Consider the following 17,915-nt stretch of genomic DNA (forward strand, 5'->3'; position numbering starts at 1 on the left):
TATGGATCCATAACTAAATAAACATTGGCATTTTGAAAGAGTATTTTTATCATTATTTTATTAATGAAAGCATAAAGATGCCATTATTAGTTACATTATTTTAGTTTGAATGTGCAGACTGGCACTAAGAACAGAACAGCGGGAACGTTTCCCTTGTCAGCGCCACGATAAGTGCAATGCCCCTTAGTGTTGCCAGTGTGGCAGGGTAGGGGTCCACTACCCTCCCCCTTCCTCCTCCTCCCTACCTCATGCTCTAGGTCAGTCTTCTGTGCGCGGCTCTGCGGCCCATCCCGTGCTCCCTGCCATCGTGCCTTGAACCTCGTGCACAGTTTCCATACATCTTAGCCAAATACATTACAAATCAAATTCCCGACATTAAATCCCAGTAAAAAATTCCCTGTCTTAGGTCACTTAGGATCACCACTTTATTATAAGAGTGTGAAATATCAGAATAATAGTATAGAGAATGATTTATTTCAGCTTTTATTTCTTTCATCACATTCCCAGTGGGTCAGACGTTTACATACACTCAATTAGTATTTGGTAGCATTGCTTTTAAATTGTTTAACTTGGGTCAAACGTTTCGGGTAGCCTTCCACAAGCTTCCCACAATAAGTTGGGTGAATTTTGGTCCGTTCCTCCTGACAGGGCTGGTGTAACTGAGTCAGGTTTGATGGCCACTCCAATACCTTGACTTTGTTGTCCTTAAGCCATTTTACCACAACTTTGGAAGTATGCTTGGGGTCATTGTCCATTTGGAAGACCCTTTTGCGACCAAGCTTTAACTTCCTGACTGATGTCTGGAGATGTTGCTTCAACATATCCACATAATTGAACTCCCTCATGAAGCCATCTATTTTGTTAAGTACACTTGTCCCTCCTGCACCAGAAATCCCCACAACATGATGCTGCCACGCCCGTGCTTCACGGTTGGGATGGTGTTCTTCAGCAAGCCTCCCCCTTTTTCCTCTAAACATAACGATGGGCATTATGGCCAATTTTTTGTTTCATCAGACCAGAGGACATTTCTACAAAAAGTACTATCTTTGTCTCCATGTGTAGTTGCAAACCGTAGTCTGGCTTTTTTGTGGAGGTTTTGGAGCAGTGGCTTCTTCCTTACTGAGCGGGCTTTCAGGTTATGTCGATATAGGACTTGTTTTACTGTGGATATAGATACTTTTGTACCTGTTTCTTCCAGGATCTTCACAAGGTCCTTTGCTGTTCTGGGATTGATTTGCACTTTTTGCACCAAAGAACGTTCAGCTCTAGGAGACAGAACACGTCTCCTTCCTGAGTGGTATGACGGCTGCGTGGTCCCATGGTGTTTACTCTTGCGTACTATTGTTTGTACAGAACGCGGTACCTTCAGGCGTTTGGAAATTGCTTCCAAGGATGAACCAGACTTGTGGAGGTCTACAATTTTTTTCAGGTCAGGTCAGGTCTTGCCTGATTTCTTTTGATTTCCCCATGATGTCAAACAATTATTGGAAAAATGACTTGTGTCATGCACAAAGTAGATGTCCTAACCGACTTGCCAAAACTATAGTTTGTTAACAAGAAATGTGTGGAGTGGTTGAAAAACGAGTTTTAATGACTCCAACCTAAGTGTATGTAAACAAGTTTTAATGACTCCAACCAAAGTGTATGTAATTTTCTGACTTCCACTGTATATTGTTCGGCTAAAAACAGGGTTAATATATCTGTGAGAATATCCAACAGGCTTTTATATAATTTTTAATTCATATAATAATAATAGCTTTGTTTAAAAAATAACACTATTTTGGAGATGATTGTAACGGCTTTCTTCTATCTCCTCCTCGGACGAGGAGGTGTAGCAAGGATCGGACCAAAATGCAGCGTGGCTATTGCAATCCATGTTTATTTAGTAATAAACAAACACGAACTTTACAAAAACAATAAACGTAATGTGAAAACCGAAACAGCCTAAACTGGTGCAAACTAACACAGAGGACACTAAGGACAATCACCCACGACAAACTCAAAGAATATGGCTGCCTAAATATGGTTCCCAATCAGAGACAACGATAAACACCTGCCTCTGATTGAGAACCACTCCAGACAGCCATAGACTTTGCTAGATACCCCACTAAGCTACAATCCCAATACCAACACCAAAACCCCAAGACAAAACACACCACAATACAAAAATCCCATGCCACACCCTGGCCTGACCCAATACATGAAGATAAACACAAAATACTTCGACCAGGGCGTGACAGAACCCCCCCCCCCCTAAGGTGCGGACTCCCGAACGCACCTCAAAACAATAGGGAGGGTCCGGGTGGGCGTCTGTCCATGGTGGCGGCTCCGGCGCGGGACGTGGACCCCACTCAGTCAATGTCTTAGTCCCCTCTCCTCGCGTCCCTGGAGGACAGCTCGGGACTGAGGCAGCTCGGGACTGAGGGGAAGCTCGGGAGTGAGAGAAAGCTCGGGAGTGAGAGGAAGCTCGGGAGTGAGAGGAAGCTCGGGAGTGAGAGGAAGCTCGGGAGTGAGAGGAAGCTCGGGAGTGAGAGGAAGCTCGGGAGTGAGAGGAAGCTCGGGAGTGAGAGGAAGCTCGGGAGTGAGAGGAAACTCGGGAGTGAGAGGAAACTCGGGAGTGAGAGGAAGCTCGGGAGTGAGAGGAAGCTCAGGCAGGTAGATAGATCTACCAGATCCTGGCTGGCTGGTGGTTTCAGCAGATCCTGGCTGACTGGCGGATCCTGGCCGACTGGCAGATCCTGGCCGACTGGCAGTTCTGGCAGATCCCGGCTGACTGGCGGATCTGGAAGAGTCTGGTTGACTGGCAGATCTGGAAGAGTCTGGTTGACTGGCAGATCTGGAAGAGTCTGGTTGACTGGAAGAGTCTGGTTGACTGGCAGATCTGGAAGAGTCTGGTTGACTGGCAGATCTGGAAGAGTCTGGTTGACTGGCAGATCTGGAAGAGTCTGGTTGACTGGCAGATCTGGAAGAGTCTGGTTGACTGGCAGATCTGGAAGAGTCTGGTTGACTGGCAGATCTGGAAGAGTCTGGTTGACTGGCAGATCTGGAAGAGTCTGGTTGACTGGCAGATCTGGAAGAGTCTGGCTGACTGGCGGATCTGGAAGAGTCTGGCTGACTGGCAGATCTGGAAGAGTCTGGCTGACTGGCGGATCCTGGCAGACTGAAAGATCTGGCTGCTCCATGCTGACTGGCGGCTCTGGCTGCTCCACGCTGACTGGCGGCTCTGGCTGCTCCATGTAGGCTGACAGCTCTGGCGGCTTCTTACAGACTGGCAGCTCCGTGCAGACTGGCAGCTCCTTGCAGACTGGCAGCTCCTTGCAGACTGGCAGCTCCTTGCAGACTGGCAGCTCCGTGCAGACTGACAGCTCCGTGCAGACTGGCAGCTCCTTGCAGACTGGCAGCTCCTTGCAGACTGGCAGCTCCTTGCAGACTGGCAGCTCGGGCTGCTTCATGCAGACTGACAGCTCTGGCTGCTCCATGCAGACTGACAGCTCTGGCTGCTCCATGCAGACTGACAGCTCTGGCTGCTCCATGCAGACTGACAGCTCTGGCTGCGCTGAACAGGCGGGAGACTCCGGCAGCACAGGAGAGGAGAAAGGCTCTGGCTGCGCTGAACAGGCGGGAGACTCCGGCAGCGATGGAGAGGCGAGGCGCACTGTAGGCCTGATGCGTGGTGCTGGCACTGGTGGTACTGAACCGAGGACACGCACAGGAAGCCTGGTGCGGGGAGCTGCTACCGGAGGGCTGGGGTGTGGAGGTGGTACTGGATAGACCGGACCGTGCAGGCGCACTAGAGCTCTTGAGCACCGAGCCCGGCCAACCTTACCTGGTTGAATGCTCTCGGTCACCCTGCCAGTGCGGCGAGGTGGAATAGCCCGCACTGGGCTATGCAGGCGAACCGGAGACACCGAGCGCAAGGCTGGTGCCATGTAAGCCGGCCCAAGGAGACGCACTGGGGACCAGATGCGTAGAGCCGGCTTCATGGCATTTGGCTCGACGCTCAATCTAGCCCGGCCGATACGCGGAGCTGGAATATACCGCACCGGGCTATGCACCCGCACTGGAGACACCGTGCGCACCACAGCATAACACGGTGCCTGCCCGGTCTCTCTAGCCCCCCGGTAAGCACAGGGAGTTTGCGCAGGTCTCCTACCTGGCATAGCCATACTCCCTGTGAGCCCCCCCCAAGACATTTTTGGGGCTGACTCTCAGGCTTCCATCCGCGTCGCCGTGCTGCCTCCTCATACCAGCGCCTCTCCGCTTTCGCAGCCTCCAGTTCTTCGGCGATATTCTCCAGGCTGAGCCCAGGGTCCTTTACCGTCCAGTTCGTCCTCCCATGTCCATTTCTCCAGGTAGTGCAACCTATCCCACTGCAGCTGCTGCTGCTGCCTCTGTTGCCTCTCCTGTGGCTCCTGCCTGTTGACACGCTGCTTGGTCCGTTTGTGGTGGGTGATTCTGTAACGGCTTTCTTCTATCTCCTCCTCGGACGAGGAGGTGTAGCAAGGATCGGACCAAAATGCAGCGTGGCTATTGCAATCCATGTTTATTTAGTAATAAACAAACACGAACTTTACAAAAACAATAAACGTAATGTGAAAACCGAAACAGCCTAAACTGGTGCAAACTAACACAGAGGACACTAAGGACAATCACCCACAACAAACTCAAAGAATATGGCTGCCTAAATATGGTTCCCAATCAGAGACGACGATAAACAACTGCCTCTGATTGAGAACCACTCCAGACAGCCATAGACTTTGCTAGATACCCCACTAAGCTACAATCCCAATACCAACACCAAAACCCCAAGACAAAACACACCACAATACAAAAACCCCATGCCACACCCTGGCCTGACCCAATACATGAAGATAAACACAAAATACTTCGACCAGGGCGTGACAATGATTTTGTTTTCAAATAATGTAAAATGAGTGAGAAAAAAGCCATTCTTGAACATGGGGTGAGAAATTGTTTCAATTTTGTAAATAAAGCCAGTTTGTTATTTAGAATGATTTATTTCTGTTTTTAGAGGGAGAGAAACCGAAAACCTACAATCATCTCATGTGTCTCCCAGTCGAGGGCAGCACAGGTATTAAACCAGCATCTGTAACAACACAGCTTGCACTGCCATGCAGTGTCTTAGACCGTTGCACCACTCAGGTGCTGTACAATGTGACCGGTCAGGAGTGGCCTACAGTACTACAGTAAGAGCAAAATAATCCTAACAAAATAAAATAATTAAAACCTTAGTGTAACAACAGTTTTAGTAAGTAATACTGAAGTTGTGCACAATTATCAGTTTAGCAGTCTATTTAGGTTTATGTCACCCATTCATTGTCCGTTACAGACATAGTAGGACCCAAAACCATAATCAGTGCTCTAACTTTCCCTTGCGCTGTTCTGGAGCAATGTAGTGGTGACGCAGGGTACCCGCCTAAACCATAAATGACCTCTAAGTCACATGGCGTAAGCGCACAATTTCTGAAGGAGGAACCACTGTACATGCAGTGTACACATGCACACACATAGTCCCCACGCACGCAAGTGCAGGTTACTGCTTGAGAGAGTAGAAAGTGTTTGAGTTAGAGTAGATCAAAGATTGAAAAATGTCATTATAAAAAGTACACCCACACATACTCACATTTGCATTAGAACAAAAGCATAGATGGAATCTCTGGAGATCCATACAGTATGCATCTGCCTAGTTATTGCGGTCACAACTTCACTTCAACCTCTGAGGTCTAGAGATTGAATGATCTGATTCTTCATGGAATAAGAAGATGGGGGGGTTGCAGTGCTTGGTGGGAGAGGGGGAGGGAGACAGAGAGAGAGAGAGAGAGAAGAGCAGAAGTAAGAGAGAGGAGAAAGAGAGAGAGAGGAGCGAGAGAGACAAAGGGAGAGGTTGAGAGAGAGAGAGAGCAAGGGAGGGGGGAGAGAGAGAGAGATGGAGAGCGAGAGAGAGCAAGGGAGACGAAGAGAGAGAGGGAGAGCGAAAGAGGGCATGGGAGAGGGAGAGAGAGACGGAGAGCGAGAGAGAGCAAGGGAGAGGGGGAGAGAGATATAGAGGTAGAGCGAGAGAGAGCAAGGGAGAGTGGGAGAGCAGAAGACAGAATCATTGTAATTCAATGAACGTAAAGAATGGCCAATCTGGACCCAAGAGAGAGGACTGGAGGACTATGCAAACGTGGGCGAGTGTGTATGTCTCTCGGTGTGTGTAAGGGAGTATTAAAGGAGAGGTAATGGACCAAGTAAAAGCCCACTTATGCAATCGATGGCATCAAATGAACTTTTAATCATGGCAATTCAGTGTGATGGAGTTGACCATGACCCTGCCCACTGCTAGCTCAACAGAGCCACCCGCCAGCACACTCAGGCCAGCCAACGCTTATATCTCCACTTAAGACAATACAGCCTGATACAGTCGCAGTTCCAGACAAACACTGTGCTCACTGCAAACACTTAGACAACAAAAGGAACACTTTTCCCCCCCAGCTGTGATGGTAAAGCAGTAATGTCGTGTTTTACTTCTGGTATTGGGCATTGATTTAGACTGAGTCAGTGTGTTGTTCCATGCCCCTTATAGAGTGCTGTTAGGTTCTGACAAACAGAACGGACAACTAGACAAAGCTCAAACCAAGTTTATTCACCCACTGGGTCACACAGCTGCAAAGACATGTTTACACAAGCACATATATTTTTTATCCTCCTACTAGGCAGAGTCTCCTTCTTGAACATCTAGACAGCCCATACATATCTGTTCCTAGGCAGGAACCTAGGTGGTGTGTGTGTGTAATAGAACTCTTCTTTGTCATTTAATCTGACCTGACCTCGGCCCACATTCCTCACTCCTCCCTCATCCACGGCTATCCAACCGTATCAGTGACTGAAACCAGACTGTTACCCTTTGGCCCTCTCCATAGGGTCCCTTAACAATAACATTATACATGTAAAGTACTTCTAGTATACTAACATGAATAAGAATATATTCCAGGCTAGAATACAACAGTGCTAGAGGGTCATGTCAAAACCCTCTGTTTGAAAAGCCTAAAAGATGAGAGAGATGTTCTCACCTGAAAGAAGACCGACATCGCTGCAATGATCCTCTTCTGCCGCATGGCAGCACTGAGGCTGTCAAAGTCATCCGAGTTATACATGTAGATCTGCATCTGAGAGAGAGAGAGAATGGGACAAAGAGAGGGAGGGAGAGAATGGAACAAAGAGAGGGGGAGAGAATGGGACAAAGAGAGGGGGATAGAATGGGACAAAGAGAGGGAGAGAGAGAATGGGACAAAGAGAGGGAGGGAGAATGGGACAAAGAGAGGGAGAGAGAATGGGACAAAGAGAGGGGGAGAGAATGGGACAAAGAATGGGACAAAGAGAGGGAGAGAGAGAATGGGACAAAGAGAGGGAGAGAGAGAATGGGACAAAGAGAGGGAGAGAGAGAATGGGACAAAGAGAGGAGCAGAAGAGAGAGAGAGAATGGGACAAAGAGAGGGAGAGAGAATGTGACAGAGGGAGAGAGAGAATGTGACAGAGAGAGAGAGAATGGGAAAGAGAGAGGGAGAGAGAAAGAGATGAGAGAGAGAGAGAGACAAAAGAGAGAGAGAGAGAATGAGAGAGAGAGAGAGAGAGAGAGAGAGAGAGAGAGAGAGAGAGAGAGAGAATGGACAAAGAGAGGGAGAGAGAATGGGACAAAGAGAGGGAGAGAGAATGGGACAAAGAGAGGGAGAGAGAATGTGAGAGAGAGATGGGACAAAGAGAAGAGAGAGAGAGAGAGAGAGAGAGAGAGAGAGAGAGAAGACAAAGAGAGAATGAGAATGGGACAAAGAGAGGGAGAGAGAATGGGACAAAGAGAGGGAGAGAGAATGGGACAAAGAGATGGAGAGAGAATGTGACAAAGAGAGGGAGAGAGAGAATGAGACAGAGAGAGAGAGAGAGAGAGAGAGAGAGAGAGAGAGAGAGAGAGAGAATGGGACAAAGAGAGGGAGAGAGAATGGGACAAAGAGAGGGAGAGAGTATGGGACAAAGAGAGGGAGAGAGTATGGGACAAAGAGAGGGAGAGAGTATGGGACAAAGAGAGGGAGAGAGAGAATGGGACAAAGAGAGGGAGAGAGAGAATGGGACAAAGAGAGGGAGAGAGAGAATGGGTCAAAGAGAGGGAGAGAGAGAATGGGACAAAGAGAGAGAGAGAGAGAGAGAGAATGGGACAGAGAGAGGGAGAGAGTATGAATGAAAGTGTTAGGCATCCATCTGTAAAACTTCCACCTCTCTCAAGGAACAGCTTGGATCTCCAAATTGCATCATTTATGACCATGTCTGCAAAGCCACAGCACATAAAAATGGGAGTGTGTTCTGCTCTCTGACTTCTCTCTCCTCTGTGGGGTTTCTCCGAATTCTTGAATTATACACAGGCCTGCTCTGTTTACAGCCAGCATGAAGTCATAAGGTCATACATTGGTTATAGAATAGTTTTCTCCCATAGCGCTGCATAAAGAAACACCCTGCATGGTCCTCAATATGTTGTCCACTCTGCTCTCACTGATCCACACAGATCTACAGGAGTAGTACTGTAGCTTAAAAATCCTGCACAAACAGCTCTCTCCAGACTGGAAGGGTGTACAGTTAGACTCAGAGCTCGAGCCCCCTTTAATTGTATCTCTCTCTCTTTCATAAACACATGCAGACATAAAGCACAGGCAACATGGTCCATCAGACTGGTTGTCATGGTGATGTGCAGCAGGCAAAACTCACATGCAGTTGCACACACACAGACGCAGACACACATCCAGGCGGGCGGGCTTAAGAACGTAGCGTGTGTCCTGCTCTGAGATAAAGGGTTTTTAATCAGGGAAAAGACATCCCTCAGCGTCTCCTAAAGTCCTCAGGGAAGGATCAGCTCCGTCAAACGCAACACAGCTACACCACTACATCCTCAACACCAGGATCTGTGTGGTGTGGGTTTCAGATGGGAAATACAAAAGCCACAGAGACACACACTGCATCATCATCAACTGTGCGTCACAGAATCAGAATCATCAATAAATCAAGTGTGGGGGTGGTGGGACGTGGGACGTGGGTATGTGTGTGTACGAGAGAGAGGGGGAGTGAAGATTGGTGCTTCACTGTAGGGTGACAGGGTTTGTGTGTGTACAAACACTCAGTGTATAGAACATTAGGAACACCTTCATAATATTGAGTTCCACCCCCTTTTGCCCTCAGAACAGCCTCAATTCGTCGGGACATGGACTTTACAAGGTGTCGAAAGCGTTCCACAGGGATGCTGGCCCATGTTGACTCCAATGCTTCCCACAGTTTTGTCAAGCTGGCTGGATGTCCTTTGGGTGATGGACCACTCTTGATACACACGGGAAACTGTTGAGCATGAAAAACCCAGCAGCTTTGCAGTTCTTGACACAAACCGGTGTGCCTGGCACCTACTACCATACCCCGTTCAAAGGCACTTAAATATTTTGTCTTGTCCATTCACCCCCTGAATAGCACATATACACTATCCATGTCTCAATTGTCTCAATGCTTAAAAATCCTTCTTTAACCTGACTCCTCCCCTTCATCTACACTGACTAAAGTGGATTTAACAAGTGACATCAATAAGGGACCATAGCTTTCACCTAGATTCACCTGGTCAGTCTATGTCATGGAAAGAGCAGGTGTCCTTAATGTTTTGTACACTCAATGTACATGTATCAGCCTGGCAAAACGGAAAATATTTCATCCCTATTGTTTAAGATGAGAAGTTAAATGCAATACCTCAATAAAGCAAGACACATACCAGCACACACACACACACACACACACACACACACACACACACACACACACACACACACACACACACACACACACACACACACACACGGCAGGCCCGTCTCTCATTCCTCACTGTATCTCCTGTCAAGGTGAAGCTCCATTCTTCTGGAGAGTGTTTGTGTGCGTGTGTGTGTGTGTGTGTGCGTGCTGTGTAATGAAACCCATTTCCTGGCACTTTCTCATAGGATCAATATTGTCAACATTATTCCAGTTGCATTTTCCATGCTGCTGTAATCCTTACACAAAGCAGCACAACCTCCTTGTCACGACTTCCGCCGAAGTTGGCTCCCCTGCTTGTTCGGGCGGTGCTCGGCGGTCGTCGTCACCGTCCTACTAGCCACTACCGATCCCCTTTTCGTTTGTCTGTTGGTTTTGTCTTATTAGTTTCACCTGTGTGTATTTTAGTTTAATTAGCGTCCTTATATATAGTAGGTTGTCCCGCCCTTGTTTTGTGCGGGATTGTTTTTTTGTTACTCTGTCGTATGGTGGTTTTCGTATGTGTATTCTCCGGACAATTTGGTCATGTGTTTGGGCTGGTCAATTGTATGCGCCCTGTGTGTTGGCGCGACCGTTTTGTGCGCCGGAGAATAAATTGACAATCTACTGAACCCTGCTCTCTGCGCCTGATTCCACCCACCACTCTTAGTATCCCGTGACACTCCTGCGATCTATTTCAGGTATTCTGTGGGTTCCTAACATACAGTTGAAGTCGGAAGTTTACATACACTTAGTTTGGAGTCATTAAAACTCATTATTCAACCACTCCAAAAACTTCTTGTTTTCAACCACTCCAAAAACTTCTTGTTAACAAACTATATATATATGGTCTGAAACTTGTCTGCCTGTTGAACACACATCCTCAGCCTTTGCCACCTTCTATAGGAATTTAACGACTGCATAGGGCTATGTTTTGGATGACTGGCTGCGAATGTTTATTGAATTGTTTTATTTCTGCCTTTTCTATTCCAGACATTCTGAAATTCACTAAAGCATCATCCCATGTATGTAACTTTAGTCTTTCACTTTTCAATGATATATATATAGTTTGTTAACAAGAAGTTTTTGGAGTGGTTGAAAACAATACGTTTTTGGAGTGGTTGAATAATGAGTAAAGTAGATGTCCTAACCGACTATATATATATATATATATATATTAGGACATCTACGGTCGGTTAGGACATCTACTTTGTGCATGACACAAGTAATTTTTCCAACAATTGTTTACAGACAGATTATTTCACTTAAAATTCACTGTATCACAATTCCAGTGGGTCTAAAGTTAACAAACACCAAGTTGACTGTGCCTTTAAACAGCTTGGAAAATGACAGAAAATGATGTCATGGCTTTAGAAGTTTCTGAAAGGCTAATCCGCATAATTTGAGTCAATTGGAGGTGTACCTGTGGATGTATTTCAAGGCCTACCTTCAAACTCAGTGCGTCTTTGCTTGACATCATGGGAAAATCAAACGAAATCAGCCAAGACCTTCGCAAAAAAAATTGGAGACCTCCACAAGTTTGGTTCATCCTTGGGAGCAATTTCCAAACGCCTGAAGGTACCATGTTCATCTGTACAAAATAGTACGCAAGTATAAACACCATGGGACCACACAGCCGTCACACCGCTCAGGAAGGAGATGCGTTGTGTCTCCAAGAGATGAACGTACTTTGGTGCGAAAAGTGCAAATCAATAATCCCAGAACAACAGTAAAGGACCTTGTGAAGATGCTGGAGGAAACAGGTACAAAGGTATCTATATCCACAGTAAAAAGAGTCCTATATCGACATAACCTGAAAGGCCGCTCAGCAAGGAAGAAGGCACTGCTCCAAACCCGCCATAAAAAAGCCAGACTACGGTTTGCAACTGCACATGGGAACAAAGATGGTACTTTTTGGAGAAATGTCCTCTGGTCTGATGAAACAAAAATAGAACTGTATGGCCATAATGACCATCGTTATGTTTGGAGGAAAAAGGGGGAGGCTTGCAAGCCGAAGAACACCATCCCAACCGTGAAGCGCTGGGGTGGCAGCATCATGTTGTGAGGGTGCTTTGATGCAGGAGGGACTGGTGCACTTCACAATATAGATGGCATGATGAGGAAGTACAATTATGTGGATATATTGAAGCAACATCTCAAGACATCAGTTAGAAGTTCAAGCTTGGTCGCAAATGGGTCTTCCAAATGGACAATGACCCCAAGCATACTTCCAAAGTTGTGGCAAAATGGCGTAAGGACAACAAAGTCAAGGTATTGTGGCCATCACAAAGCCCTGACCTCAATCCTATAGAAAATTTGTAGGCAGAACTGAAAAAGCGTGTGTGAGCAAGGAGGCCTACAAACATGACTCAGTTACACCAGCCCTGTCAGGAGGAATGGGCCAAAATTCACCCAACATTGTGGGAAGCTTGTGGGAGGCTACCCAAAACGTCTGACCCAAGTTAAACAATTTAAAGGCAATGCTAATCAAATACTAATTGAATGTATGTAAACCTCTGACCCACTGGGAATGTGATGAAAGAAATAAAAGCTGAAATAAATCATGATGTCACGACTCCCACTGAAGGTGGCTCCCCTGCCTGTTCGGGCGGCGCTCGGCGGTCGTCGTCGCTGGTCTACTAGCCACTACCGATCCCTTTTCCTTTTCTGTTAATTTGGTCTTATTGGTTGCACCTGTCTCTTTTGGTTCTTGATTTATGTCTATTTAAGCCTGTTAGGTCTATGTTTGTGCGGGATTGTTCCTCTGTTAGTTTGTGGATGTGCATTTTATTTTCTCCAGACTGTTGGGGTCCTGTGTTGGGGTCCTGTGTTTGGGTCCTGTGTTTGGGTCCTGTATTTGGGTCCTGTGTTTGGGTCCTGTGTTTGGGTCCTGTGTTTGGGCCGTGTTTTTCACGCCTAGTGTTTTGGCGTGACCGTTTGTACCGGAATAAAATACGATTGCCCGAACCCTCTGCTCTCTGCGCCTGACTCCAAACCCACTACTCCTAGAAGACGTGACACATTTATCTCTACGATTATTCTGACATTTCACATTCTTAAAACAAAGTGATCCTAAGTGATATAAGATGGAATTTTTACTAGGATTAAATGTCCATTGTGAATAACTGAGTTGAAATGTATTTTGCTAAGGTGTATGTAGACTCCCGACTTCAACTGTAGATCCCATAGTAAAGCATGTGTTCAAACAGAACCCTAACACCATCAGCTTCTTCTGACAGATAATAATTGATGGCAACAGCGGCATTGCAGCTCTACAGTACATACACACACACACACACACACACACACACACACACACACACACACACACACACACACACACACACACACACACACACACACACACACACACACACACACACACACACACACACACACACACACACACACACACACACACACACACACACAGAGAGAGTACTAGCTAAGTCAGTGTCCTTTCATAGAGTGAAAGCAGCTTGCATGGCAGGGTCTTACATATTATTATAACCTCTCTGTATCGAGGGCTGTGGTCGCTTTGCATTCAGCCCAGAAGAGAAGTGGCAGGTGGGGACACTTTCTCCATACTCTTGTCAGATAAACAGAAAAAAACCTTTACACACTGCACACCGAACACGAGAGCACCTCAGCAACCAGACTATTAGTGTGCTGCATGTTTGACTGGAGCATTATGTGCTGTGTTGTGGATCACAGTGTGATTCACATGACGATGAGAGATTCTGGAGAGCTTCAAGAGCTTGTTCAGTTGAATTAGGGCTAGAACAAAAGCCTGCACACCCTGTTATTCACCAGGAATAGCACTAGTGACCATGGGTTTAGCAGCAGTATTGAGAGTATGAGAGAACACGGGACATAGAGTATACAGTGTGACCAGGTACAGAGTGTCACCAGTATATCATCGCACTGAAGGACAGACCTGACATCCTATGGTGCCAGCAATGCCATGCTCTTTTCACTTCAATGTCACCCCTGTGTCATCATTATGCAGTCCCAGGCTCCAGATAAGTCAAGGAATATGAGGCGTATACACACACACACACACACACACACACATGCACACAGATACACACACACAAACACATAATAAACCACAACACAAACAAAGGAACCAGGGGACTGGTTGTTGACATTCCTGAGTGAATGCAAACGTGTTGAAATGAAAGGTCTTTTCCCCTCTGAGTTCCCAGAAAAGCTTGGACAAATATGCACAGGCTTATGGGGAGCAAGCAGCTTTGTATTAGGCCTGTCTCCTATTCACATGAGTGAGTGTGAGTGTGAGTGTGAGTGTGTGTGTGTGTGTGTGTGTGTGTGTGTGTGTGTGTGTGTGTGTGAGAGAGAGAGAGAGAGAGAGAGAGACAGACAGACAGACAGACAGACAGACAGACAGACAGACAGACAGACAGACAGACAGACAGACAGACAGACAGACAGACAGACAGACAGACAGACAGACAGACAGACAGACAGACAGACAGACAGACAGAGTAAGATGTGATCCCAGGCTCGATTAACACAGGTCACTGTGAGTTGTTACAGACCACAGGTCCCCTCACTCATATCAATACCATATGGGTTTACTGAAGCTCAGGGAGCGTCACAGCAGGGGATAGGGAGGAACAACAGTCATGGAGCATGACAATGCAGAGGGAAATACAATGATAAACAAATATATACTCAGTAAATCTTCATTCCTGCCCTGCATAAATCCTTTCCTAACCTTAAGAAAAGGAGCAACCACAAGATAATATTATTTTCACCCAGAAAGAAAGCAAAGAATGGACGTGACATCTTCATTTCCCATTGTGAGCAGAAAAACACCCACTACACTATCATTCCAATACCACGATGCCAGAGAGAAGGAGAGATGTATTGACTGGGAAACAATGACAGACACGAAACACACACACACACAGCGAAGAGAACACTGGGACCTCCGACCTGCACACCGAAATCAACAGCTAAGAAAAACAACCTGGGTAGAAGACAACTATAATTCTTGAGAGAGGAAAGGGAAGGACAGGGGAGGAATCATGCCTTGTTTCATGGCCTTAGGGGGTCTGTAACACCATTTCTCCATTCCTGTAGCTTAAAAACAGGGTAGGCAGAGCACGGTAAAACAAGGACGCTCCACCTCAACTCCAAACAACCCACCGCTCCACACGGGATCCAACATCACAAATCTCAAAAGTTAGAACAGCAGCCAGACCCCCGGAGATGGTCGGAGATGGTTTGAACATGCTAACCACCAGAGCAGGGTCACGGTCACGCAAAAAACACCCCCTCCTCTCACGCCGTCTGGGACTGATAGAACAGCTCCTCTGAAGATGGAACATTCCTCAGACAGAAACAATCAACATCTCCCCTCACATAAAAGGCCCGGGGAGAGGAAGTGACCTGGCCCACTCATCATTATAGCCAATCAGCTGGCTTCCTAAACTGTGCTGACCGCGGGCCAGGGCTGGCCAACCATTTGTGCCCGTCCCTGCGCCCAGGGATATAAACATATTGACCATACATCTTCATTCAGCGCATCTTAATGACATTAACCAATTAGATTCCTCCAGGTTTCGTTCCTCCAGGTTTCATTTCCTCTTTGTACTGGCTCAGAGTGGATTCATAGCTCAGCACACCCTCTCACCGGTGAGTGACTCCCAGAGCAGAGCAGTAATTATTCAGATTATAACTAATAACCTCGTCAATTACAAAGGCCCTATCCAGGGGAATTATGGCATTGTTGTGAGAACAAATATCAATCAATCAATGTATTTATATAGCCCTTTTTACAACAGCAGTTGCCACAAAGTGCTTATACAGAAACCCAGCCTAAAACCCCAGAGAGCAAGCAATGCAGATGTAGAAGCACGGTGGCTAGAAAACACTCCCTAGAAAGACAGGAACCTAGAAAGAAACCTATAGAGGAACTAAATAAAACACATCGAAGCATATAATTTGTATCACACAAAGTGTAATGTTTGGGTGTCGGTATATTGGGAGCATCCGATGTATGTGATCTTATTCTAGCAATATATTCTAACAATTCTATATTTGACTTCTCTGCTCAATCATTTGGGCCAACTGATAAAGCATGCACACGCACCCACGCAAGTGCTGGCACACACCTATATCCATACAATATGTATACCACATCTATAAGTGTACACCCACTCACAGAAACAAATATGTTATACAGTACTGTACTCCAGTGGTGCCCAACCTTTATCGGTTACTGCACCACCAACTGAATTCTGCTCTGCCTGATGTACCCCTGAAGTACCCCCTCATGTGCATTTTACCAGTAGGCCTATGGTCTCATGAGTCTTCTCAAGTACCCCCTGTGGATAGACCAAGTACCCCCAGGGGTCCAGCTCTGTACTCTGTATTCATATCTTGCATGAGAACGAGGAAAACATTTACCCAACATTAATGGGCCTCTATGCGATTAATCATGAGGGCTTTGCAGGTGGCATGTTAATGTATACTCTGTGTGGCCTCTCAGGGGGTTGAGTAAGTGCCATGGTAGGCCTGGCCCCTCCATCCCTCACTATGCTGGCTTTGACTGACAGGCTGCGTTTATCCACCTCCACACTTTATCCTTTAGAACAACAGCCATCAATGTGAAGGAAGGAGGGAGATAAACGAGTGGCCAGAGCCCTGGGAGCGCTTCCCAAAGATTTCCCATCCATCTAGCCAACACACCCATGCAAACACGCATGCACACGTCCCCCTCCCCTCTTCTCCACCCCTCAATCTCTCCAACCTTTTCTCCCTCTGCTTGTGTCTGACAGCACAGCCCAATTTGCCCCTTTCTCCAGCACAAACGAGACAATTCAAGTCTTTGCTACTTACTGAGGGGATAGCACATCCTGTGAATCCAACAGACACATCTGAAAATGTTTTATAGAGTTTACGGACCACTTGGAGAGAGAAAAAAACGTGTGAGCGTTCTAGGCACATAGCGCTTGACACGATTAATATAAATGGTAATAATACCACACAGGCTCAGAGCTTCTGAAGACTGAGGAGAGAGAGAAGAGGACAAAGGGAGAGAGAGAGAAAGGACACCAAGAAGAGATGGGAAAGGAGAAAGAAGAGGACAAGGCCATTTCACGTAAACCAAGCATGTCTGCTGTATAGACAGGTGGAATGTTTACTCGGAGCATGTCCTACATGCTGAAAAGACAAAATGCAGTGAGGCATGAGTGTGATTTATCTGCCAAACTGTGGAAGGAATATTAATCATGGCTGTGCACCAGTGTGTACTGTATGTTCTGTATATGGCAGCTCCTATCCTGCCCTACACTGAGGAGACTGAGCAGCCAGCATGCTGAGATTCAACCTCACATCTACTTCTGTCACAATGCTATGTCAGCCCAAGGCCCAGCAAGACAGGGGGAGGAGATAGAGAAAGAGCGCTGGGACGAGGGTGGAAAAGAGTGTGGGACACAGATGGAAAGAGGGAGGGGAACAGAGATGGAAGGAGTGTTTTTGAATGGTCCCCTAGTTCTGAGCTAAAGAGATAAATAATGAGGCTGATAGAGACTGGGGATTCTGATAATGAGACAGAACGAGACATGGTGGTGTCTCCCATGGTCTGAAAACTACGCCACTGCTAGGTGGTGTGTGTGTGTGTGTGTGTGTGTGTGTGTGTGTGTGTGTGTGTGTGTGTGTGTGTGTGTGTGTGTGTGTGTGCATGTGTGTGTGTGTGTGTGTGTGTGTGTTTGTATAGGGAGGGGGTATTTTCTCTGCAAATAGTACTGAAATATTAATATGGACAATCTGGCTCATTAAGAAAGAGATAGTGGCCTACTTGAGCTTGACAAAAACAAACAGACTTCCTTCAAAGACGTAAAACTGACTCGTGGTGCTAAAAGCTAAACAGGCTCATCAAATATCTAATGAGCTTGACTGCGAGAAAGAGAGTTAACACAGAAACCACTGGTTCTAAAGCCATATAATAGAACAAGGTGATATTGTTCCATGTTCTGTTTGGAGGGACATCTGCTCTTCACTGACGTTAGGGCTGTAATCCCTGAAGCACACATCACACAAGTCACATGTATCATACACATGTCCTACAGTGGTAAAAA

General features: G+C 46.6%; 1 protein-coding gene across 1 annotated transcript in view; it reads right to left on the reverse strand.

Annotated features, from left to right (window-relative positions):
• ptprga (protein tyrosine phosphatase receptor type Ga) overlaps positions 1-17,915 on the reverse strand; it is a 277,028-nt gene that overhangs the window by 60,711 nt on the left and 198,402 nt on the right. The window contains exon 5 of the mRNA XM_024427029.2: positions 7,074-7,169. Within this exon, the coding sequence (XP_024282797.1) occupies positions 7,074-7,169 (96 nt within the window). The remainder of the gene's footprint in view (positions 1-7,073; positions 7,170-17,915) is intronic.

This window comes from Oncorhynchus tshawytscha, linkage group LG07 (genome assembly GCF_018296145.1).
Source record: "Oncorhynchus tshawytscha isolate Ot180627B linkage group LG07, Otsh_v2.0, whole genome shotgun sequence".
Taxonomy (NCBI): domain Eukaryota; kingdom Metazoa; phylum Chordata; class Actinopteri; order Salmoniformes; family Salmonidae; genus Oncorhynchus; species Oncorhynchus tshawytscha.